Source organism: Otolemur garnettii, unplaced genomic scaffold (assembly GCF_000181295.1).
Source record: "Otolemur garnettii isolate 467f Iridium unplaced genomic scaffold, OtoGar3 scaffold00005, whole genome shotgun sequence".
NCBI classification, from domain to species: domain Eukaryota; kingdom Metazoa; phylum Chordata; class Mammalia; order Primates; family Galagidae; genus Otolemur; species Otolemur garnettii.
The window spans coordinates 32,026,580-32,051,637 of NW_003852400.1; the positions used below are offsets into that span (position 1 = coordinate 32,026,580).

The 25,058-nt window shown below is 34.0% G+C and overlaps 1 protein-coding gene across 6 annotated transcripts in view; it reads right to left on the reverse strand.

Moving 5' to 3' along the window:
• The window catches only part of DGKB (diacylglycerol kinase beta), a 694,453-nt gene that overhangs the window by 383,745 nt on the left and 285,650 nt on the right, over window positions 1–25,058 (reverse strand). For all 6 annotated transcript variants that reach the window (XM_003782718.2, XM_012811488.1, XM_023519015.1 and 3 more), the window contains 3 exons: window positions 15,098–15,183; window positions 12,754–12,843; window positions 5,757–5,917 (listed from right to left, as the gene is read on the reverse strand). In XM_003782718.2, the coding sequence (XP_003782766.1) occupies window positions 5,757–5,917; window positions 12,754–12,843; window positions 15,098–15,183 (337 nt within the window). The remainder of the gene's footprint in view (window positions 1–5,756; window positions 5,918–12,753; window positions 12,844–15,097; window positions 15,184–25,058) is intronic.

Here is a 25,058-nt window from a genome sequence, read left to right on the forward strand (position 1 = left end):
TCAAAGAATATGAAGGTGATACATATCTCTATATATTCAGACTATCTAAGGCACTGGTTCTCAACCTTCCTAATGCCGCGGCCATTTAACACAGCTCCTGTGGGTCGCGACGAACAGGTTGAGAACCACTTAAAAATGTGAGGCAAGGATTTTGTTGGTAGATTGTACAGAACTTGCTGTCACTGTATAAAGGGTAATAGTTAAAATAATACTGATAGTAGAGTTAAACTGTGAGTTCACTTTATAAGTAGGTGGCAGCAGGGTTCCTGGAGACAATTTTACATATACATTATTTACCGATTTTAAGCTTTTTTTCATGTTGGTGATAGCCTAAAGTTGAATTGCACCTTCCATCCTTTGCATACTTCCCAAGTGTTTTTTAATACATTCGAGAATAGTTTGAAAGAGATTAATCATTTGAATTTCATTTTATCATTTTCTAGTTTCACTGACTGGAAGAGAAATACAAGGTGCTGAGTAGAAGTTGACCTTGTTGAATGAGATTTGAAGCATGAATTCTCTAGAAGGGCTATTGCTTTCTTTGACTGTGGCCATGAATGTTGAGTGTTTATCTTTCGGGGGAAGCCAGTAGTCAGTTTTTCAAAGGGGCTCCAAGTCAAATGTAGCAGGACCCTTCAAAAGAAAATGCAATTAAAATCTACCACTTTGTTAGTTTAATTTGTTCTGATCTGCCTTAAATTTGTAAATATATTCTATAACACATTCTTTTACTAGGTACTTTGCTTTTTAAATTTAGTGCTTTTATGTATCTGGCATGCTTGTATAATGTTAGGTGATAATCTAACAATTTTTTTTCCTACTTTAAAGCTAGTTCTTTAACATTATCAACTAAATAATCTGTCATTTCACCAAAGAATTTTTGTACCACACCTATACTAAATTCTAATATATGTCTCTCTTCTTCTCCATTGATTCCTTTGTCTATTTTTTCATAGCACCATTCTGTTATAATCATCTAGTCCAACTGTGACGTGTCTAATTTGGTGAAGCAAATCTTTTTTCCTTATTAAAATAAACTCTAAACATTTACTGAAAAGAAAATCCACATATAAGCTATCATATATATTTTGGAATAAAGCTGTCATAAAATATAGCTCCACTTTGATTATAGATTAAATATACATGTTAATTTGCATATTATATTGAGAGATCTTATAGAAATTGCCTCCATTTAATGTGAACTTCTCCATTATAGAAAATGCCTCCATTTAATGTGAACTTCTTTTATGTCTTTGCAGGGTTTTAACAGCTTCTAGATACATATTTTTAAATTCCTCAACACTTCCATATTTTTGTTGCTATTATTTTTATAAATGCACTGACTATTGCTAATATAAAATGCTATTAAATATATAAGTTGATTTTATATTTGGCAACTTTGTTACACTTTCATATTACTCATATTTTAATTGGGATATATATACATATTTATTCAATGGGAATAAGTTTCTCATTATTTTTGTGACTTGTATTTATTTTTTTCACTCTGTATGGTTTATTTATAATTCTCTCTATGACTTTTGTAAAATACATTTTATTTAATAGGTCAGTTTTTTTTTTTCAATAATTTACCTTTGTGTTTCCCTATAATTCTGTTTTGGTGGTTGTTGTTATACTTTGCAATGTTTTCTATTTTATTCTGTTATAGCTTTCCTCTGCAATTGTTGGAGATTTTTGCTATTTCCCCTTTATAAGACACTTGACTTTTTGTATTTCAGTACAGTTGAACTTTAACAATATAGGAGTTAGAAGTACTGACCCCTCACACAGTAAAAGTTCCCCAAAACTTAATTACTAATAGCCTATTGTTGGCGGGAAGCCTTACAGATAACATAAAGTCAGTTAACATGTATTTTGCACCCTGTACGTATTATACACTATTTTCTTACAGTAAAGTCAGTGAGAACAAAAAAAAATTAAGAAAATCATAAAAAAAGAAAATATATTTATTATTGATTAAGCAGAAGTGAGTCACTATAAAAGTCTCCATTTAGTTATCTTTGAGTAGGCTGAGAAGGAACAGGTAGAAGAAGGGTTGGTATGGCCATCCTAGGAGTGGCCGAGAGAATAGGTGGAGAAGGTGAAAAGAGAGGCAGGAGAGTCACACATGGTGTAACTTTTATTGAAAAATATCCACACATAAATGGACTAGGACTCAACATTACTGAAATTTTGAACTATACAATTTTTGGCCACGTTTTCACAGGTCATTGTATGCACTGAGGCTAGTTAGCAATATCCCTAACCTCTACCTACTAGTTACCAACAGCAACTCGCTTTTTGTCAGGACACTCAAACTTGTGTCTTGATATTACCAAATGCCCTCCGGACAAGGGGAGAAAAAACCCTCTATTGAGAACCACTGGAAATTGACTGAAGGAATGTAACAAATAGAAAAACATTTATGTAAGAACAACTACTAAACCTCAGCTATAACTCTGGTTATTTGTGATGCTTCAGCCTCAGGCTGCTTTCTTAGCCTTTCCCTCTCTGGGCATTATAATTCTATCAGGGTGGAGCAAGCTAGGAAGGAAAGAGGTTTCACTGTCAGTGGAGATGGCCTGGTTTGTAATGGCAGCCAGAGAACTTCCTTGACCTAGACTTGTGTAAACAATTATGATCTCTGTGACATATGAACAAGGAAGCAGGGAAGGCCCGTAGCACAGCTAGCCTGAGTTTGAGGAACTGATTAGGACAAACAACCAGCAGACCATGGGAATGAGACAACCATAGTGGGCTATGGTAATCTGCTACATATTCCTGGCTCTCTGAAAGGTTCTTTGAATGAACAAATCTGTACACATGATCTAGGGAGATAGAAGAAAGTCTAAGTTATCTACAAATCTGTGGTTAAATGAGAGCCTTTGTGTGTGAGCAGAAGAGAAAACAGGAAGACCAGAATATATTAAAGCTGTAGTTGATTTACAATTGCCTAAACTTTGAGTGTGTTTCCCAGTGAATACATAGATCCAATGACAGAGGGAAGAAGACTTAATGGTCAAAGCATTTAAGCACAACCTCCAGCTAATCACACATTTAGGCAGTTAGCTAGATGTAGCAGGGTGGATTACACATATGGTTAGGGTATTTGGAATTGGTTTAAGTCAGGCTAACCTAGGCTGTTAGGGGAATGAGGTTGACTAAGATGTTGCAGGAGAGTTGTTATCAAGACCTTGCAGGTGGATTGTTTTGAGAACAGAGGAAGCAGCTGATATGCCTCAAAGTCATGCATAAAACACCAAACTGCACTTTTTACAGAGCCTGCAGTCACCATGATAGGCATGGCTTGCTGTGCAAGTCAATAATAAATTTTCTTTTTTCTTGCTAAATCTTTGCTTATTCTTCTCAATTATTTCAGGGATTACTTTGAACCACTGCACCACTCTAACAACACCAGGGGTGATATCTTGGAAACCAACATCAAAATAAAATGAGAAAAAAAAAATAATAAGGCATCAGCATTCATGTACCACAACGAAGAAAGCCCTCTCAGTCAAGTTGCTAAACTAAGAAACATAGGAACAATAATAACTCCTGTAGGAGTATGAAAATACAGAGTTGCTAAAATATATTGTATTTGATTTCTAGTTTTCAATAAAAATGTAGGATATATGCAAAGGAATAGAAAAGTACGACATACACTAAAGAAAAAAATACGCAAACGAATAAGTAAGTCCTTTATGTGGCCTAGATATTGTCAAAATCATCTCACCCCAGAAGTTGCAAAGATTTCAAAACATCTATTATCAACATGTCAAAAGAACTAAAGGAAACTATGTTTCAGCAATAAAGTATAGAAATAATGACTCTTCAAATCGAAACATTAATTAAAGATACAGATATTACAAAAAATGAAACCCAATGGAAATGTTAGAGTTAAAAAAAGTACAGTAAGCAAACAAAAAATCCCAAGAGACTTAGCAAACTGGCATCATTCAAAATATATAAAGATTAGAAACAACCCAAGTGTCCATCAGTTGGTTAAGGGGTAAACATGTGACATAGGAACATAATAGAATCCTACCCAGCAGTATAAAGGAAAACAATAATAATATAGTTTACATAGTTGAACTTCAAATATATTATGCCATATGAAAGAGTCTAGATGCCAAAGTCCACTTATTATTTGATTTTTTAAAAAAAAATATAATGTTTCCATAAAAAAACCCAAATTTTATAGGCAGAGAGTAGATTTGTTGTTGCCTAGAACTGGGAATAGGTGCCAAGATAGACTAGGAATGGGGTTTCTTGTTCTTTGGATGATAAAAAATATTCTAAAATTGAATTAGATTTTTGTTGTTGTTGTTATTTGTTTGTTTGTTTGTTTTTCCAGAAACCATATCTCACCCAGGATGCTGGAGACAGTGGCAGGAGAGGCAGGAATACAGCCCACTCCATCTGCTGAGATCAATGGACTTCAGCCTTAGTCTCTCAAGTAGCTGGGACTACAGGTGTTCACCACCACAGTGGGCTAACAATTTAAAAAAAAAATGTAGAGATAGGATCTCACTATTGATGCCAGTCTAGTTCTTGGCCACAAGCGATCCTTCTACCTACTGCTCTCTTAGTGGAACCATGATAGGTCTGAGCCATTATGCCTGGCCAATGGATTAATTTATTAAAATCATTAAAAGGTGTAGAGTATCAATTGAGTTCTATATAATTTTACACCATTGAAATTGGTAAAAATACTGTTTTTCATACCACCACAAATAGGGGAGCTTCTCTGGATCAAGGTGCATTATCTATAATTTGCAAGTAACAATAACTATCATAGTATTAGTAACGATTGTATTATAACTGTAGCCTTTATTATGGTCCACTGTATATAATTTATACGTTTAATCATATTATGTGTATGAGAGAGGAAATAATAATCAGCATGGTACAAATGAATAAATTGATACTCAGATTAAATCATTTGCTCAGGGATGCTTACCCAGGTATTTGATGCTTCAGTTTGTGTGTTCAACCAGTGCTTTCTATACTTTACTAGTCTTTTAATAGTCTACATCTCTCTCTCTCTCTCTCTTTCTCCCCCTCTCTCTCTCCGTATGTGTGAGAGAAAGACAGAGAGAGAGGAAGAGAGAGAAAAATGTGATGTGACAAAATTTGCATCGAGTGACATCATTAAATTGAAAACAATGCTATAGATAATATATCTTCAAATTTCATAATTATTGACTAAATGTAAACATAACCATTGCTAAAATTATTAACTTATTTAGGATTTAAATACCAATATTTTGCTTTCAGTATAAGATTCCAAAAAAATAGAGTAAAAAGTCCACCTTTTAATTTAGTAACCACTTAAGAATAGACCTTTTCATAGACTTACTATAGATGCTTAGTTGGCTATAATTATATTATAACATATATCTCAAAGTACGATACGATTTGTTGCAGTGTTTTTACTAAAATGAAGCTTTGTGCATACTCTAAAAAACTTGAAATAATTTTAAAACCATTATAAGCTTCATTTTAGTAACACAAACATTCACACCAATAACAAAGAACATTCTTTCCTTTGTTTAACTCATGAAGAAGTTATCAATTGCTGATACACTGACTTTAAATAAATTTATAAGCTCTGTTATTGCCTACTAGAAGAGATGTTTTGCTGACATAAAAATAAATTATTTATAAGCAGTAAATTTTCATTGTATAATATTTTCATACAGTGATTATCCAGGAACAGGTTAAAAAAAAAAAAAAGATTTAGTGCAAAGTCTTACCACGCCAATGGAAAAGTAATTATTGATGATACTGTAAGGCACTGGGTCTCCCTTCTCATCTTTGTCATTAGGTATGACTTCAAACTTCCACCTGTCCAACATTATTTCTGTGCTGTTTTCAATGTCTTTTAGGATTTTCATCAGATTCTCACCTTCATAGCCTAATGGGAAAAAAATTACAGTGAGAAAACAAATCTACACAAACAGCAAACACTGTGTTTACATATGTTTGAGGGTGATTATGAATGTATATCATTCTAAGGCTAAATAAAACATCTGAACCAAGTTCTAATGCTAAATGAAGAATCAACTATAATCTTACTATATTCACACCAAGATTTAATTTTTAGCTTCAATTTGCAATACATACTCTATTTCTCTCTTGTGGTGCAAATTCACAGTATATCCAAATGCCAAATGAACATTCCCATTGCATACCCATCAAAAACTTCACATCAATACATTCAAACAGGAATTAATTATCTGCTTCCAGATCTTCTTTCTGTGCATCCAACTCAGAAATTCACTTGTTGAAGTCAAAACCTGCCTGCCATTTTAAACTTCTCCCTACCACCCCTTTATTCTCTTTCCTCTGTTGTGATACCGAACAACTTTCACGTTAAGGTAAAGTTTCTTGCACTTTTTAACTTTGTTTCATTTCCTTGTTTATTCTATCTACTCTTGGTACCCTTCTTATCTTTGGCCGGCTTGTGTCTGTTTCCTCTACATGGTTTTCAATTGGTGAACAGTAATACTTCTTTCTAAAAGCCACCCTTTGAAAATAAAATAATCAGGTGCCCCTCCTCCCCTCCGTTGACACATAGGAGAACTAGTACATTGCAATACAGCTGTTTGTGTTTTCTCATGCCGGTTCCTCCTACCAGGTGTGCCCTAGAGGAAATGCTCAACAAATCCATTTTTTAATGCATCACCGATAGCTGATGAGCATGGCCTGAAAAGAAAGTTATTGCTGATATTACATCTTCTCTTAAATTTATCTGTCAGTGTATATCATTATAGTTATGACTGTAGCCTAACCTTGGTGGTGTTATTGTTTTTGTGTCTTAACCTCCCTCAACATTAGTTTCCTTCCCTGTAAAATCTTAGTGAGGACTGAGGGAGATGATGCAGACAAGGTGGTTAGTACATGAGGCCTAAAACATAGAAAACAGAGCATTCTCAACAAGATAATCCTACTAGGATAACATCAGTATCTGAAATATTGTACTAAAAGTTAAATAATATCTCTCTTCACACTGACACACACATGTACAGCATGCACATAACTGAAATGACCTTTAGAATTGGGATAATTTTTCAGAGTTTTTTTTTTTTCTGTGTCTATCTTTTGACCTGTAACTTAATAATTTATTTGTTGACCAAAGAAATGCCAGAGGCTAAGAGACCTCATTAAAAGTGTTAGCATACATACCATCAGATAAACTCATTGCATTAAAGTAAAAAACAAAATAGGCCCTCTCATATGCCAACATTCCCTAAAGAAGAAAAAGTTACAGGAAAGGCGTATTTGTTCAATTAGCTATTATAAATGAAGGTTACCAGAAACTAGAAATACCCTGTTTGGAAGCCATCCTCATTTCTTACCTCTTGTAGGTTTATAATAATAATTAGGTGCTAGTTAAAACATACAGCAAGGAGTACCATAGAAATGATTATAACAATATAAACATTGAGGGCATCAAATGTGATTTTAAAAGATATATACTATGCAGTATAATTTATTATGCCTATAACATTATTCCATTCAGTGGTAAAACACTGAATCATTTAAAACACATACTTTACAATATTTATATTTACTTATATTTCAGATGTTTCTTGATAGTTCTACCTCTTTTTTCTTTTTTTTTCTTTTTTTGAGATGGAGTCTCACTTTGTCACTCGCAGTAGAGTGCTGTGGCATTATAGTTCACAGCAACCTCAAAACTCTTGGGCTCAAGTGATTCTCTTGCCTCAGCCTCCAGAGTAGCTGGGACTACAGGCTCTGGCCACAATGTCCGGCTATTTTTAGGGACAAGGTCTAGCTCTGGCTCAGGCTGGTCTCCAACCTGTGAGGTCAGGCAATCCACTCGCCTCACCTTCCCACAGTGCTAGGATCACAGGCATGAACCACCGCGCTCTGGCCCTCTACCTCGGTCTTAATGTTTAACTTATTCTTAATTTTTTATTTCTTTCAAGAAGTGTTATATCTTACCAAATAAATTTTATGTATTTCTTCTATATGGAATTAAATATAATATAGTATTTCCAAATACTATTTTCCAAATTATTTTTTGTTTAGAAGAATACACCTATGGTTCGTCCTATAAGCGTACATGTGAATCTTTCTAAATGTAGAAAAAAATGTCTTAACACAATAACTAAGAAGACGACATGAAGGTTATGTTAACCAGTTGGATGAAAGTACTTCAGATTGTATAGAGAAACAGTACACTGTACCCCATGATAGTATTAATGTACACTGTTATGATTTAATTAAAAAAAAAGAATAGGCACAATGTTTTTCAGGTATAAGTGAATAAATTTAATATGTAAGTGTAGTCTGCGTATGTATATATGTACATATATACACATTTAGAAAATTTATTTGAGTAAATAAAAGTGCTTTAAATCAAATATTAACTTTATCTTCAGCTATATTTCAGGTTTATATCAGCATTGTTCAACATCACACTAGAAAAATGTAGAAACAACTAACCAGGAGAGAACATGATAGAAATTAATTCAGTGGAAATCAATTATCACAACTAGATTGTAGTAGGGTCACTCAACTTAAAATATTTACCAGTAACTATTTTTCAACTTTTTTTATGGCTAAATGTGAGAAGGCTAGTTTTAATCAGTCTTTATGACAAATAAAATTGAAAGAGGCAATAAGTAAATATTTTTTTGAGAATTAGAACATCTGCAGTTCAGAAGTAATTCACACAGATGAACTCCAAACTGCAATCTCCCACTTAACAAACACCTATTTCCTACATCTTTGTATTTATCTATGCAAAAGCATGTCAAATAATGATACATAACTATTAAAAGTATTCCTGAACTTGAATAGATCATATTTTTAAAAGAGACAAACCCACTAAATATGAAAGCAAAAGGTTATTTACACACAAACAAAATGATGATACTTTAGTTTCATTATTTTGATTTAAAGCCTATAATCACTGGAAGCTAGGAAACTCACAAAATGAAAACGTAATATTTTTTAAATAATATGTTAACATAACAACTGAATTCATGTAAAAGTCATAGAAATTTTTACAAATGAAAATCACAAGAAGAAAAGCAACCACAAATGTGTCAGAGTGTGCTCTGTTTAAACTCTGACTCACCTCCTAACTCTGAACAAACAAAATTTTGCTTGCAGAAATTCTTTACATTTTTATTAGCCTATTACCATAAAGTTGTAAAGAGAATGCTAATTAAGCATTTTCCAAACGCCCTAGGACATCCTCCATTCTCACAGTACTACCTTTTTAAAAATATGAAAATACATTCTTTCTTTTCCTTTAAATATTTTTTATTAAATCATAAACACATAGATCATGTATACATTAATGCATTTATGGTGTACAGTGTGCTGATTTCATATAGAATTAGGAGAGCTTACATCACACTGGTTAACATGTATCTCATCTCATTTACTTAATTATTGTGTTAAGACATTTATACTCTATTCTTAATAGATCTGACATGTACCCTTGCGTTATGTACCATAGGTGTGATCCCACCATTCACCCTCCCTCAATCTGACCTCCACTCACCATTCCTGTCCCCTCCTCCTCCCTCCTTCATCTCGGGCCAGAGTTGTGATCTATTCTTCACATGAAAGTGTGAGTGATTATAAATTGGTTTCATAATAGTACTGAGTACTTTGGATATTATTTCTTCCATTCTTGAGATACTTTACTAAGTAGGATATGTTCCAACTCCATCCATGGAAATGTAAAAGAGGTAAAGTCTCCATCTTTTTTAAGGCTGGATAATATTCTATGGCATACATATACTACAATTTGTTAATCCATTCATGGATTGATGGGCACATGGGCTTGGGTATTATGAATTGAATTATAATGAACAATCTTGTGCAAAAATCTTTGTTATAAAGTGATTTTTGGTCTTTTGGATATACAAGACCAAAAATACATTCTTGTAAAAAAGTGGCGTCTAAGTCAATATATTTTTCTGCCCTTAACTAAGTGATTATTGGTTGAATAAAACATTTTTTTCTTACAAATGTTTTACAAGGTAATAATTACTATAACTTCATAATGTCCTCAGCACGAAAGCAGAGCAAAGCAATTTTACAGTTTGGCGCAAGAACCTACAAGATAGGCAATGCTATTTTCTTCAAATTCTGATAAATCTAAATATCACAATTCTTAAGCAACTTGCACAAAGTTACATCGTGCAAGAAATAATCCTCCTTTAAAGCATGTTTCTTCATTAATAAGCTCTAACAACTGGCTTCTCTATTTCCCTAACTGCTCATCTTGGGCATCATGATACCCTGCTTTCCCCAAACCTCATATCCAATCCACTGCAAATTGGATAGAAGTTATCACTTGGAAAACTAGAGTTCTCCATGTTTTCACATTTTCTGGCCAGTATATTTTCCTCCTCAAATTAATGTATATTTGAAAACACGTCAATCATTGTGTCACTGCGCTTCTGAAACTCATTCAAACCTTCAGTTTGCACTTCAAAATCAAGCAAATAAAATTCTTACCATGACAAAGAAGCCCTGTACTGTGTGGCTCCAGACTGCCTTTCTAGACCTCTCGCAGTGGCTTTCTCTCACTATCTTTCCACTGCTGCCTCCTCCAGGCTTCCTTCCTTCAGTCCTGTGATGCAGGATGCTATTTCTCCCTGCTTCTCAAATGATAGGTCCAGCTTACAGGTTACATCCTCAAGGAGGTCTTCTTAATCCTCTAGCTAAATATCCCTCTCCATTATTCATTTTTCCATTTTCCTGATCTCATTTTATAAATTTACATTATAATATGTATTGCTTTATTATCTATATACTCAAGAAAAATGTAATCTCTAAAAGGGTAGGAGATAAACATTTTCTCAGTGTGTATCCAGAACCTAGAAACGTGCCCACATATACTGGGACTCACGGAGCATTCATCACTCATAGATAATGGACACATGCCCCCCATGCCTGTGTCCATGTGTAGTATCTTTTATATGGCTTTGCAAGAATCTTTAGCATATGCCAAAGATTTCTCTATCATATTTAAGAGTTGAGGTTTCTTCTCACATCCCAAATATGTGTATGTTAGGTTAATTGATGTGTCTAAATTATTCCAATATGAGCAAGTGTGAGTGTTATGTATGGTTCTGCTCTGCCATGGAATGGTGGCCTGTCTGGGTTGGTTCTTGCCTTTGACCCTGAACTGCTAGGATGAGCTCTGGCCACCTGCAATCCTGAACTTGAATAAGGAATGGAGAAGGAATAAATGCAAACAACTGTAAAGTAAATATCTGTCAAGTATGCACTAACCACACAAATGCACACCAATAAAAGATGAAAATGTGAAAGAAAAGATATTAGCCAATTGCCAATTTAGAACAAAAAGCAAAATTTAGTAATTTTTGAATATAAAATATATGTTCCAGAAGAATGTAGCAAGAGTTATATAGATTTCTCCTCTTTTTAATCAAAGCACATGTATGAACATTGGTAAATATAAGAATCTTATAAGCAATGGTTATACATATTTTGATTTCTTCAGCTGCCATGAATTTTAGCTCAATACACGAAAGTACTCTTATTAAAGTCTATCCTTACTGATCATCTTCAATAGATTGTATACTTAGTTTTTGATTAGCTGTCAATGCTGTTTGCCTAACGTGTACACAACTTTGAGCTAGTTCGCCAGATGTTTATGGAATTGTTCTCCAACTTTGTTGTAAATCAGAGTTACTTAGGGAATTTATTTAAAAAGAAAATCATCTGGTCAGGGACAACCCCCAGAGATTTCCATTCAGCACATGTGGGGTGGAGTCAGGCCATTATATTTTTAATAAGCTCTCCAAAGGCTCTGATTCACACTCAGTAGACACTTTTCAAACTTCTCTAAGTTTAGATGCTAAAACTGTTTAGCATTCAATTTCTCTTTCTTTATCCAAATCTGTGGTGCTCAGTGACTTTCAGATAAGTATAGCCCATTATAGCCCATTAGTGACTCTTCAAAGTATTTTAAGACTTCATCTTGAAATAGTCTCCCTTTACTTTCCCTGGACCATCCACATTATTCCATTTTCAGTTTCTTGAATATGTCAAGTATCTTGATGCCTCTGGGGGCCTATGAACTTGGTATTCCTTCTGCCTTAAGTTCATCTTCAGTTTTATATGGCCATGTCATTAACTGGCCATTGGGTTTCCCCTCCAGTCTTTTCCCCAGTGAGGCCCTTCCTTACACTGATGAGCTGTTTGTTTACTTGTTAGTAGAAAGTCTCACAGTTTACATATGACTGTATGTGTCACTAGAACATTAGGTCCTTTTGTTTTCTATTCTCACTACAGAAGGCTAAGAGCAAAACACACTGGCTAGCATAGAGTTGGTCTCAAAAATTAAGTCTTTCATCTTTTTCGTCTTTGATTTTACTGCACATCTCTTAAGCTGTTAATGTCAACATTACCCTAGAGTTCGTCTATGTTTACTTTAAGAAAAAAAACCCGAACTAGAGAGATTTGTAAACTTATCCTTCCCAAGTTCAAGTCTATAATTAGTATCACTTTAAAGCCCCAAACCCAAAGTCTTTCTGTCCATTATTTGTTATTCTGCCATGGAATATAGTTCAAGAACAATGACATATGCCATCAACTATATTGGTTAAAGTCATATACTAGTTGTCACACAGTGAAGAAATACAGGTTTGTTAGTTTGTGGTTTTTTTTGGGTGGGGGAGACAAGGGGTGTTGTGTACTGTGTTTCTGCTTTTGTCATTATAGCTCTTTTACCTCCTCCCCATCGCAGACATCTTGCTAGATCATTGCCGGTCCCAAGAGGCAGAATTGCAACTGGAGGATGCTTGGCTACATTGGCCTTTTCTGCAGAATCAAAAATTAAAATAAAATAAAATACTGAACTCAGATAAAACAAAAGTAAATAAAAATACATCCTGACATTAGCCAAAGGATTCTGTAATACTGGGTACTTATAGAATAAAATTTATTTTATAGATATACACATATATTATTATGAATTATGGTCAATTTGTATGCATTTTTCACTATTGTTAAAACACAAATACTATCTGATTCAAAAGTGACAAGGATTTTAAAAATTCATACAAGAGGGAAACTTTTAAAGTATATTAACTCAGATAAAGATTGTGGTGTATTTTCATTCTGTCCATGACAATCCCTAGGGATACAGGGGTATGCAGCATAGAAATTCACTCGCAGAGATGTAAGCAGGGTGGATAGGTGGGTTCTTATATAAAGAATTTTTGTAACATCAACTCTAGGTGTATTTTACTTAATGGAGTAAAATATTTAAAAAACTGTTGAATTCTAAAATGAGTGAATTGCTTAAAAATGTCCTTGAATCGTTCCTACTCATGGTGCTGCTTTTGGTCTGAGCACACAGGATGCAATCCATTAACAGTTGGATTACACAGAGGTCAGCAGAGTTTCTGTGAGATTAATCTTTACAGTGCATGGTGCGTTGGGTTCAGACCAGTAAAGATCTCTGCCACTGACATTCCATATGCCTCCTTTGAGTCATCACATGCCTCGAATTACTCTCACAAATTTATAATCCCTTTCTTTTCTTGAGTTTTTTTTCTCCCTCTTTAGCCCCTAAAAGTCAGTGCATATCTGTATGTAAGGCTAGAGGGGTTAGATAATTTAGTGAGCGACACAAAGAAAATAGCCAAGATTTAGATATTGAAAGCTAAAATAAGCTAAAAATTGCTATTATTTTCACTCTAAAGTCCTCACAAGTCTGACATTTTTTCAATTAACTTAATGACTTTTGCAATTCTTGAATTCCAGTTTTTTTCTTAGAAAGAGGATGTAAAAATGGTTTACATGTTTTATTGGAAAGTCATGATCAGAATATTCACTATTTCTCTTTAATTACATTTAAGTTGCTAACTGCTGTTCAAAAGTGTTGCTGACAACATACGTTAATGTTTAAAGGTTTTTTGGTATACATCTGCATTCACTAAATAGAAATTTGTTTCAAAGTATATATAGAGAGCAAAACTTATTTTGAATCAATTCCTTTCATGAAAGAGCCTCGTGTTAATAAATAATCGGTTAGTGCAGTAATTGAAATGAGAGCTAAAAAGGTAAACATAGTAGAACCTCCATAGTTGACCATGTCCTGAACTTGACCTAATTTTCATAGCCTGGACATGCATCTCATGTCTGTATTGTAGTTCCTTATGTTGATCACCTCTGGACATTGACCAGTTTGTTGCAGTCCTGCGGGCAGTCAACTTACAGAGGTTATACTGTATTTGTTTGGATTTATCTTCTCAGAAAGTCCAATGCATGACCTGTTTTTGTAACTGATAATCAGTTCTAATAACTGACTGGACCTGAAAAAGCAAATAGTTTTTCTGAATGTATCAAGATTTTCTTGTGCTGCATACTTGTCTTTTATTCTCAATCAGGTACCTGTTTTGTTTGCTTACAAAAATCAAACTCTTTAAATTTAATGAGAGAGGTAATACAGAATAAGATTCAAGTTGGGTTCTAATCCAAGCTCTGTTAGTTCACAGTAAGAAGACTTTGTTCTAGTCATTTACCTCCTCCAAGCCTTACATTCCTACCTTTTAACCTGGATTATTAGCACTACCTATTTCATTGAGTTGGAAGGAATAAACAAGATAATTTAGACAAAAGCCTTAGAAAGGATTATCACAGAACACATGAAAAATAAAAATTAGCTATGACAATGGTGATGATAATATGAATGTACATGGAGGACAAAGTTTTGAGGCTTCACATTGAAATAAAGTAAGTGCATCTATTTGGCACAGACTTTATTACGAATGCTAAGCCCCGTTGGCTCTCTGCCTGGGATAAACACCAGATAGCCTGTACCCTGATACTGTGAGAAATGGATTACATACATTTTCTAGTTACTTGTATACTTTTATGTTAGCAAAAATCTCGAACTCTAGAAGAATAAATAAAACCAGTAAATAGTATGCACCTGCCAGAACTACAATTGTATCGCTGTTTCCGAAGACTCTGATGCTAGCAGGCTACACAGGTAGATAGGATAGATCAAACACAATTTACGGCAACCACTGTCACACCACCAACATTGCATATATGTTTGCATTACCTATGCAATCCAAAATCCATCCTACAGTTCCATCTCCACCACATGCTAACACTCTGAAGTCAGGAACATCCCGAAAAAAGTTTAACCTGAAAAACAAGCATGTTATGGCACATGATTAATATTTTAAAATGAAACTTTTTAGTTCTGTCTCCTTAGCATTTTACCAGATGAAATATATTCTTACTTCATGACATCTCGGAAATATCTCAATGTTATTTCATATATCATTTAAAAATATTTTATGTTTATTCTAGATGCCATAATAAAAATATTTTGATTTTTAATTTATTAACTGTAAAAATAAAAAAGTAATTCAATTGTAAAAATCTTCATTAAGATAGTCTCCCAGATATGACCTGCAGTTCACATAATCAAGAATGACACATAATACATTATTTCATTTAAGAAGCTTTTTCAATTACAAATTCTCTTTTGCACTACCATAGACGCATTCCTGTTGTGTCAGTAACTGCGTCTTTAACCATCGTTTGCTTGATCCATTACTAGTAGCAATAGATTAGGCTGCATCTGGAGCTCTAGCCAACTGCTTCAGTATTTTCTTCTGACTTAAAATCTGTACCTATGAGTCAGGCTTCACCTTGTATTTTGACCTGGTTGACAGTGTTTTCCACCCAGGAACACTCAAGCCTAATTGCTGGGTCAGCTGTCATAAATACCTACTGCTTCTGCTGATACTGCATGCAGAGTAGTTATTAATGCAACCTACCTCGGGAAAAGTCACACAGGCAGGTAATGCAGCCAGCTATGTAGTCATACATGTCTATTTCATTGCAATAAAACAATTGAAGCAGGACAGAAACTTTGGAACGTGCCTCTTCATCTCCGTTGCCCCAGAGATAACCACTGGCAATCATATAAAGTGCAACCATCCCAGTAATTTTTCTACCTCTTCGTAAATATGAATGGGCGTACATCAACCTTTTTACACACACATTTTTAACATGAATAAGATTATGCAATACAGACTGTTCTTTAACTTGAGGCTCTTTTACTTAAATGTGTCTAAAGGATCTTTCTGTATCAACACATAAATATCCATATATTATGTGTTGCATCCTGTAGAATTATGATTTTTATCAAGAGCTGCATCAAGATTTGTGAAGATAAATATACTGCAAGTTTAAAAAAATGATTTCTTTTTAGGGACTCTAAGCTATTTCTAGTGTTTCACTACTATGAAAAAGTACTACAGTGAACAAGGTTTGCGGGCAGTTCTGTGAGCATGTGCATGTGTTTCTGGAGGCTGCTCTAGAGGAAGCGCCCCACCACACCATCACATCCAACCCAGGGCCTCCATTTCTTCTCACCACCACAACACTGCATATAAACAACCTTATCATATCTCCTCAGTAATGAACGAAAAACAACTTGTTATTTTTTGTAAAATCTCACTTCCCGGTATACTAGTGGCTTGTGCCTATTTTCATAGGTTTCCTGGAGATGTGTGGCTTCTTCCATACACAGCATGGTAAAGCCCCTACTCTCTTTTTTATTGAGTTTTCTTTTAATATTATCTTATAAACTCTTTGCACAGTACCTGTGACATTTGCATTTAAATTTTCCTCATTTAAAAAATGCAGCATCAAAGTGACACCAACAGTGCATAAATATAATAGAAAATGTGTAGAAATTACTAAAACCTGCCCTCTGATAATAGTAGTCATGGATATTTAAAACATGAAATTTTCATGTATTTCCTTACTTATTATGTTTATGGATATTTACCACTTGTGAGACATGTTCCAAATATATTCTTCCAGTCTATTATCAGTTGGTTTGCTGACATCATGTATAATATAATATATAGTACTATGCCAATTGCTCATTCCAAGAGGAAGAACGTTTCTAATAACTTACACATACCTCTGTACTCTTCCTATAGCACTGCTCTTCCTAACTCACAGAGGTGGGTGTTGTTCTGGACATTGGGTTATTACGCGTATGACATTTTCAACATATGGCTTTCTGCTTTCTCTACTTAGTCCTAGATTCATCCATGTTTCAGCTAAACTTTCCCATATGTAGATCAAGTTCTTTTTATTTCTATTGTTGTAGCAAATAACTCCTAGGTGAATATGCCTGTTTAAACATGTAAACATAGACATTTGAACTGGTTTGTTTTGTTCTTGTTAAAAATGCATTATTGTACCAGCATAAGTCATTTCATTGTACTTCATTTTATTGAGATTAGCAAGCATTACGTTTTTTATAAATTGAAGGTTTCTGGCAACTCTGCTTCAAACAAATCTAACAGTGCCATTGTTCCAACAGCATGTCTTCACATCATGTCTTTGTGTCACATTTTGGAAAAATTCACAATATTTCAATACTTTCCACTGCATTACATTTGTTATGATGGTCTGTTATCAATGATCGTTGAGATTACTATTATAATAGTCGTGGGGTGCCACAAACCACAGCCACAACGTTGTGTGTGTTCTGACTGTTCCACTGACCAGATGTTGCCCTCTCTATCATTTCTCATACTTCTCCATTCCCCTAGACACAAAAATACTGAAATGGGACAAATTCATAATCCTGCCATGAATGAAAGTTAGAGTCACACGTCTCTCACTTCCAATCAAAGCTAGAAATGATGAAGTTATTGAAGAAGTCAATATAGGCCAACAACTAGGCCGCTGGTGCCAGCAGTTGTGAATGCAAAGGAAAAGTTCATGAAGGAAATTTAAAGCCCTACTCCAGTGCACACATAAATGCTTAGAATGCAAAAAACTCTTACTGTTGATAAGGAGAAAGATTTAGGGTTCTGAACAGAAGATCAAACTAGCCACAACATTCCCTTAAGTCAAAACCTAATCATAACCAGTATCCTAACTCTAGTCAATTCCGTGAAGTCTAAGAGAGTTGGAGGAGCTGCAGAAGAAAAGTTTGAAGCTAGCAGAGGTGGATTCATGAGGGTTCAAGAAAGAAGCTGTCTCCAGAACATAAAAGTACAAGATGAGTCAGCAGGAGCTGATATAGAAACTGCAGCTAATTATTCAGTAGATCTAGCTGAGATCATTGGTGAAGTAGTTTACACTAAGTAAAAGATTTTCAATGTAGATTAAACATTTTCTTTCTATTGGAAGAAAATGTCATCTAGAACTTTAACAGCTGGAGAGAAGTCAGTGTTACACTTTAAAACTTCAAAGGACAGGCTCACTCATGTTGGGTGGTAATGCAGCTGGTGATTTTAAGTTAAAGCCCATGCTCATTTACCACTCTGAAAAGTGTAGGCCCCTTAAGAATTATGCTAAATCTACTCTGCTGGTGTTCTACAAATTGACCAACAAAGTGTGGATGATAGCTCATCTGTTTATAGCATGGTTTAGGAAATATTTTAAGCCCATTGTTGAGATCTACTGCTCAGTAAACAATTACTTTTTTCAAAATATTATTATTCACAGAAAAGGCACCTAGTCACCCCAGAGCGATTAATGATGGGGTGTAAAGAAAGATGGGGTATAAAGAGAGATTAATGTTGTTTTCATGCCTGCTAGCACTACATCTACTCTGCAGCCCATGGATCAAGGAGTAATTTGATTTTCAACTCTTATTTAAGAAATACATTTTGTGTGGCCATAGTTTCCATAAACTGTGGTTCCATGAAAGATTTGGGCAAAGTAAATTGAAAACATTCTGAAATGAATTCACCATTCTAGGTGCCATTAAGAACATTCATGATTCACAGGAAGAGGTCAAAATATCAACATTAACAGAAAACTGAAAGAAGTTGATTTGAAACAGATGGATCACTTTGAGAGGTTAAAGACTTCAGTCCTGGAAGTACCTATGGAGATGGTGAAAATAGCAAAAAAGCCTGAATTAGAAGGGGAGCCAGAGCTGTGACTGAATTGCTACAATCTCACCACTCAACTTGAACATTTGAGGAGTTGCTTCTTATGGATGAACAAAGTTTCTTGAGATGGAGGATACTCCTGGTAAAGGTGCTTTGAATGTTGTTGAAATGACAATAAAATATTTAGAATATTACATACATTTAGTTGATAAAGCACTAAGGGTTTGAGAAGATTGGCTCCAAATTTGAAAGAAGTTCTACTGTTGGTTAAATGCTATCAAATAGCATTGTACGCTATGAAGGAATCTTTTCTGAAAGACTTAATTAATGTGGCAAGTTTCGTTCTTTCCTTATTTTAAGAAATTGCCACAGCTAACCCAATCTTCAGCACCATCACCTCGGTAAACAGCCGTTAACCCTGAGGACAGACCTTCCACTAAGAAAAACATTCCTATTATCTGAAGGCTCATATGATAGTTACTATTTTCTACCAATAAAGTATTTCTTGTTTACGTACATTTTTTAGGAACAGCATGCTACAATGTGAGGGTCTCTTCTACAACTTGAACTTTACCTCAGAAGTGAGAACATTGTAACCTAAAAATGTGTACCCTTACATTAATTTGAAATAAAAAGAAAAAGAAAGAGCAAAATGCTACTGCACGCTATAGCTACAGTATAGTGTAAATATGGCTTTTATATGCAAAGGAAAAGCAAAAAAATTCTGCAAGATGCTTTATTGCCGTACGTCCGTTATTGTAGCAGTGTGGAACTGAACCTACAAAGTCTCCGAGGTATGCCTGTACATACTTCCTAGTGCTTATGGGACCTGCGCCTATCTTAGGAGTAAATTACAGCAACAGGCAACTTGGCAAAACAATGCTCATTTGTTTCCCAAAGAAACAATTGGAACTGATATAGAAACTGCAGCTAATTATTTTGCTAATTATTTTGTAAGAAACAAACATTTGTTGTATATTGGTCAATATACAACAAATGTACTCTGTTGAGTCCATCTATTCTAATATGTGATATACCACTTTTTAATTTCATGTATTTCTTCTTTTTGTTAAATGCCTATTCAAGTTTTGGGATCTACTTTCTATTCCTTTTATTGTTCTCTTTGATATGCAACAAAGGATATTTTTTGTCCTTCATTTTAGTCCTTTTAAGTTTGTATTATTTTTCCAGTATCTTTAACCAAGTTTAAAGTTTATTTTTCCTTTTACTTTCACTAATGTGCCTTTTCATAAATGACAATTTAGTTTTAATTATTAAAATCTACCAATCTTTTGATAAGTGGTTAGTACCTTAACCAGTCTTCTGTAAGAGAAGTTTCTTTACTCACATGTCTGAAGAGAATTCACATATACTCTCTTAAAAGTTTGGTCTTACATTTGACATACAAATTCTTATTGTGTTGAGCTGTGCAGTAAGCATTCTTCCTTGCCCGTCCCGTCCCTCCAATCTAATCTTCCCTCCATTCTCTCCTCCCTTTTTCCTTCCCTTCCTGCCTTCCCTTTGGCTACTATATACCAATTTTTCTCTTTATTTTTTAAACATTGTTTTCTCTTACTAAATAATTCAACTTCCTACCATGCAAACTCCATCATAAATCTAATTTCTGTAAGTGGCTTTTGTATTCTGCATTCTATTTTATTTTTGAATTTGTCCATCTCCACATCAGGAGATATAATTACCATAGCTTTCTAATAATCAGAGGGCATAAAGGATCTTAGATATATTTTTCTATAAATATTTTAAAGTTAACTTGTCATATTCTATAACAATTAAAATGAGGCAAAATAAAAACCAGTCACAATTTTGGTTGAAGCTGCCTTAAAACTATAAATCAATTTTGGGAGAAGGAACACCCGCACCATGTTAGTTAACTTTCCTTTCAATGGATAGAGGATTGCTCAATTCGTTTCTGCTCATACAGGTTTACTATATATTGTGTTAAATTTATTCCTGGTTGTCTTATACTTTTTTGGTATTTTAAATATTTAAATGTATGGTTAGTAATATTAATGGTTTTGTTGCTGGTGTGTATAAATATATTTGACATTTGCATACTGACTTTATAAGCAGTCATATAACTCCTTTTTTCCCTACTGCTTACGTTTTGTTTGTATAGTCATTTGGATTTTGGTGTGTAGAACTGTGTCCTATGCATAACAATGCTATTATTAGTAGTCTCCAATCCTTATATTTGTTATTTCTTTTCTCGTTTTATTACCCTGGACAGAGTTACAATTCCAATATGTTGTTGACTCAGAGCATTCATAGAAAACTTTGATATCTTGTTCCTGAATTTAAGTGGAATACTTCCAGAATTTGCTCGTTTGGCATAATATTTGTTGTAGGAATTTTCTTTTTCTTTCTTTCTTTTCCTTTTTTTTTCTTTGATAGGTACCTTGTATGAGGTTGATAGTTCCTTTCTACTTTTATTGTATTAAGAATCTTTATCATAAATAGATTTTAAAATTTTCTCAGCATCTTTTGAGATTTGATACACTGCTCTCATTTAAGTGTTAGTATGAAAATAAACATTTGTATATTTATGTATTATTATTCCTCCGTGAATCCAAATTGGCCCTTGTCTATTGATATTTTCATAGAGAATTGAATTTGTGTTGCTTCCATCTTCTTCAGAAGTTTTCCATCTATGTCCATGAACTCAAAGGACCTACTATTTTTATTACTTATACCATTTCAGTGTAATTTTTTAGAGAAATTACATTGTCTCATAAAATGAGTTACAGAGTCTTGCCTCATTTCTTAATTTTTTTTGTTGTTGTTGCAGTTTTGCCAGGGCCAGGTTCAAACCCGCCACCCTCGGGATATGGGGCCAGCACCCTACTCACTGAGTCACAGGAACTGTCCCATTTCTTAATTCTTTTTGGAAGCATGTACATGGTTTTGAAAATTCTTTTTTAAAAAAAAACTGGTAGCACTTGCAATTTCTGGTGAGTCTTTTTTTTTTTTCTAATTTTGGCTGGGGCCAGGCTCCAACCCGCCACACCTGGTATATGGGGCCAGCGCCCTACTCCTTGAGTCACAGGCACCACCCAAGTGAGTCTTTTTATTTCATTATTATTAAATAGAAAGGTCTTACATAATTATTGAAATTTCTTTAATAATTACTGGGAAAATTTATGTTTTCTGATTCTTCTTAAGTCAAATTTCCCAGGTATACTTCTACAGCAATTTGTCTATGTCTCCTGTTTTGAAAGCTTTAAAAAACATGGCAGTAGCTGAAACATTAATCAAAGCCAATTGTTTTTGGTGAAAGCCTAACCATTCCGTTGACTCACCATTGTTCTTCTACTCCATGGTGGTGTTTCATCTGTTATTCATTCTTGTTTTCTTTTAAAATTGTCATCATTGGTTCTTCAGCAGCATCCTACCCCCAAACATAAACCCCATGTGACTGTCAGACCAGCTTACTCTGTATATTGACTGCTAATTGGGTTGAAAAATTGACCTTTCTTTATCTTAACTTCTTATTCCACTCAATCCATGCAGTTTCCCTAGAGATTCACTCATTCTTTTTCTCATTCATTCATTGAATAGTAGTTTTAGAAAATTATATAATCATTATGAAGTTCCAGTAATATTCTGAAGATAAAGTAATATCTTTAAAATAGAATTAACACCACTTGGTCAGCTGTTCTATTTACATACACATTATCAAAGGGTGCTAGCAAATGAATTCTACTCTCGATAGGTTACTACAAATTTAATTTTTTTCCCCTTCATTAAAGGTAGTGTATACATGTGTTGTAGGTATGAATGCTGCTCATCTATTTCGCCACCTCCCCTACCAGTGGTGTTCTAGCAGAACAGTCACACAGACTATTTTCTAGAAAGTAAATCAGGATTGGATGGTAAGGAGAGATCTCCTACCTCCAATCTGAAATTGTAGCCAGTGGACAATTGGGAGACCTGTTTATATCAGTTCGAGCAGAGGTGCAGAGAAAAACAGAGGTGATCAGGGCAAGCAAATCCAAGACACTTGGCAAAAGCCAAAGTAGAAGGCTATCCATGGCACTGACTTTCATCCAGGAAGGTTACAAGGACCACTGTCTGTGAGGCTCCCACTTCGTGGGTCACATTTCCAATGGGAAGGAGTCAAAGCAGGAGTGTCTGGAAGGACTTCCCTTTAGTGAAACTTTAGTATTGTGTACTGTAAATTTTACTCATCAACTGCAAAAGTTTCACTTATAGAATCAATATGTATAAACAATCTACAATGAAGTAATCATGCCTGGCACACTATACTTAACAGACATTTTTTGAAATTAAAGCTTCACATTATGAAGGAGATTAATGATGACTGAGTTTTCAATGTTGGTCTTTATAGCATCAGTTCTGGAGAATTTCCCACTGATTTGCAATAGCTAAATTGAAAAGGAAGCCTATGTTTATATACAAATTTAGTCACCAAGAGTCAGATACTTTCTTATCCAATTAGCTTACCAGTCACCATTATAACACTCCTTAAACTCTTAGTTATGAAAGATGGATAAGTTCTAGAAATCAGCTGTAAAACATTGTTACTATAGTTAGCAATACTGTTTATACCCTGAAAAAGTTGTTAAGAGGATTGGTCTCATATTAAGTATTCTTAACACAATAAAAAATAAGTGGTGAGACTGTGATGCTTAATACCATTAAAACAAATCCAGTTGATTTCCTCTAAGATTCAGAAGCTTACTTTTCATTTTTAATTAGTGTTAAGATAAAACTTATACAGAAAAATCAGTAAGTTTTAATTTGTAGATAACAATAAATAGTATTTACATAAATAGCATTAAAAAGCACACCAGAAAAATGCCTTAAGAAAGTAAAGAAAATTATAGTAGTGATTCCAAAATCGTAGAAAGTATTTCAATTTTGGATTTCTTAAATGCCAATACACAAGAATTTCTTTTGATTCTAACCTCCATTTTTATTATTTAGAGAAAATAAAATATTGTCATTTATATAAGATGTGAATGTATTCATTAGAAATCAGATTGCTATATAAAAATAAGTATACGGCTAGTAAGCAGTGTACATATTGTACATTTCATATCATAAAGTGATAGTCTTTGATACTTAGAGGAAATCAGCGTGAGATTCATATACACTTAGCATATCAATGCATAGTGAATGCTCATCTAAATTATACATATTCATATATCTTTGTATTGAAGAAGCATATGACTGAGGAGTAAAATGACTTTATCATATGTCATCAATTCCCTCTTTTTCCTCTTCCTTGTTCAAAAAAAAAAATTAGTTTACTTCAAGAGCTTGTCTTCAGAAAGGTCTGCATTCTGAATTAGGCATTTAGATATAGAAACAAGCATACTTATCTTTTATTATTCTGCTCAATTCACATTCATACTTGCATGTACACAATTACATATTATTCTTAAAATTACAAGATTAGACGGCTTCACAAAAGCCTCAGTAAAATCTGCATGAATTTTCTGATTTATGATGTTACTATTGTCTTTGAAACTATATTTGTAGTTTCAAAAAACAATTTTTAATAATTTCTACCTATTTTTAATACCCAAACTATATGAATACATACCTTGTTATCACTAATCTTACTGCTGTATAGTTTTTTTAAATAAAATCTATGCATAAAGCATTTATGTCCCTAAATTTATTCTATAATATATATACATTATACAAAGGGTTATTTCCTCACTTTTCTGTGTATCTTGATAATCAGCTTCAAACTGATGACTCCTGAATTGAATGTGATGCTCCCATCATTTTAGCTTAGGGTGATACTAATATTCTCCCATCTCAAATCTTATGTACTTTATTGTAACAATAAATTATAATGTTTAGAAATACTAGGAAATGCATCTACTTCAACAAATTCGGTCAATGTTTCAGATATTGTATGGAAGGTAAATTTATACTGTTTTAGGGGACATTACATGTAGATAAGAGGGAGAGTTATTAAAAAATATATTTTGGGGTGGCATCCATGGCTCAAAGGAGTAGGGCACTGGCCCCCACGTACCAGAGGGGGCCAAACCCAATCCCAGCCAAAAACTGCAAAAAAAAAAAAAAAAAAATATATATATATATATGTAATATATATACATATATATGTGATATAAATATATACAT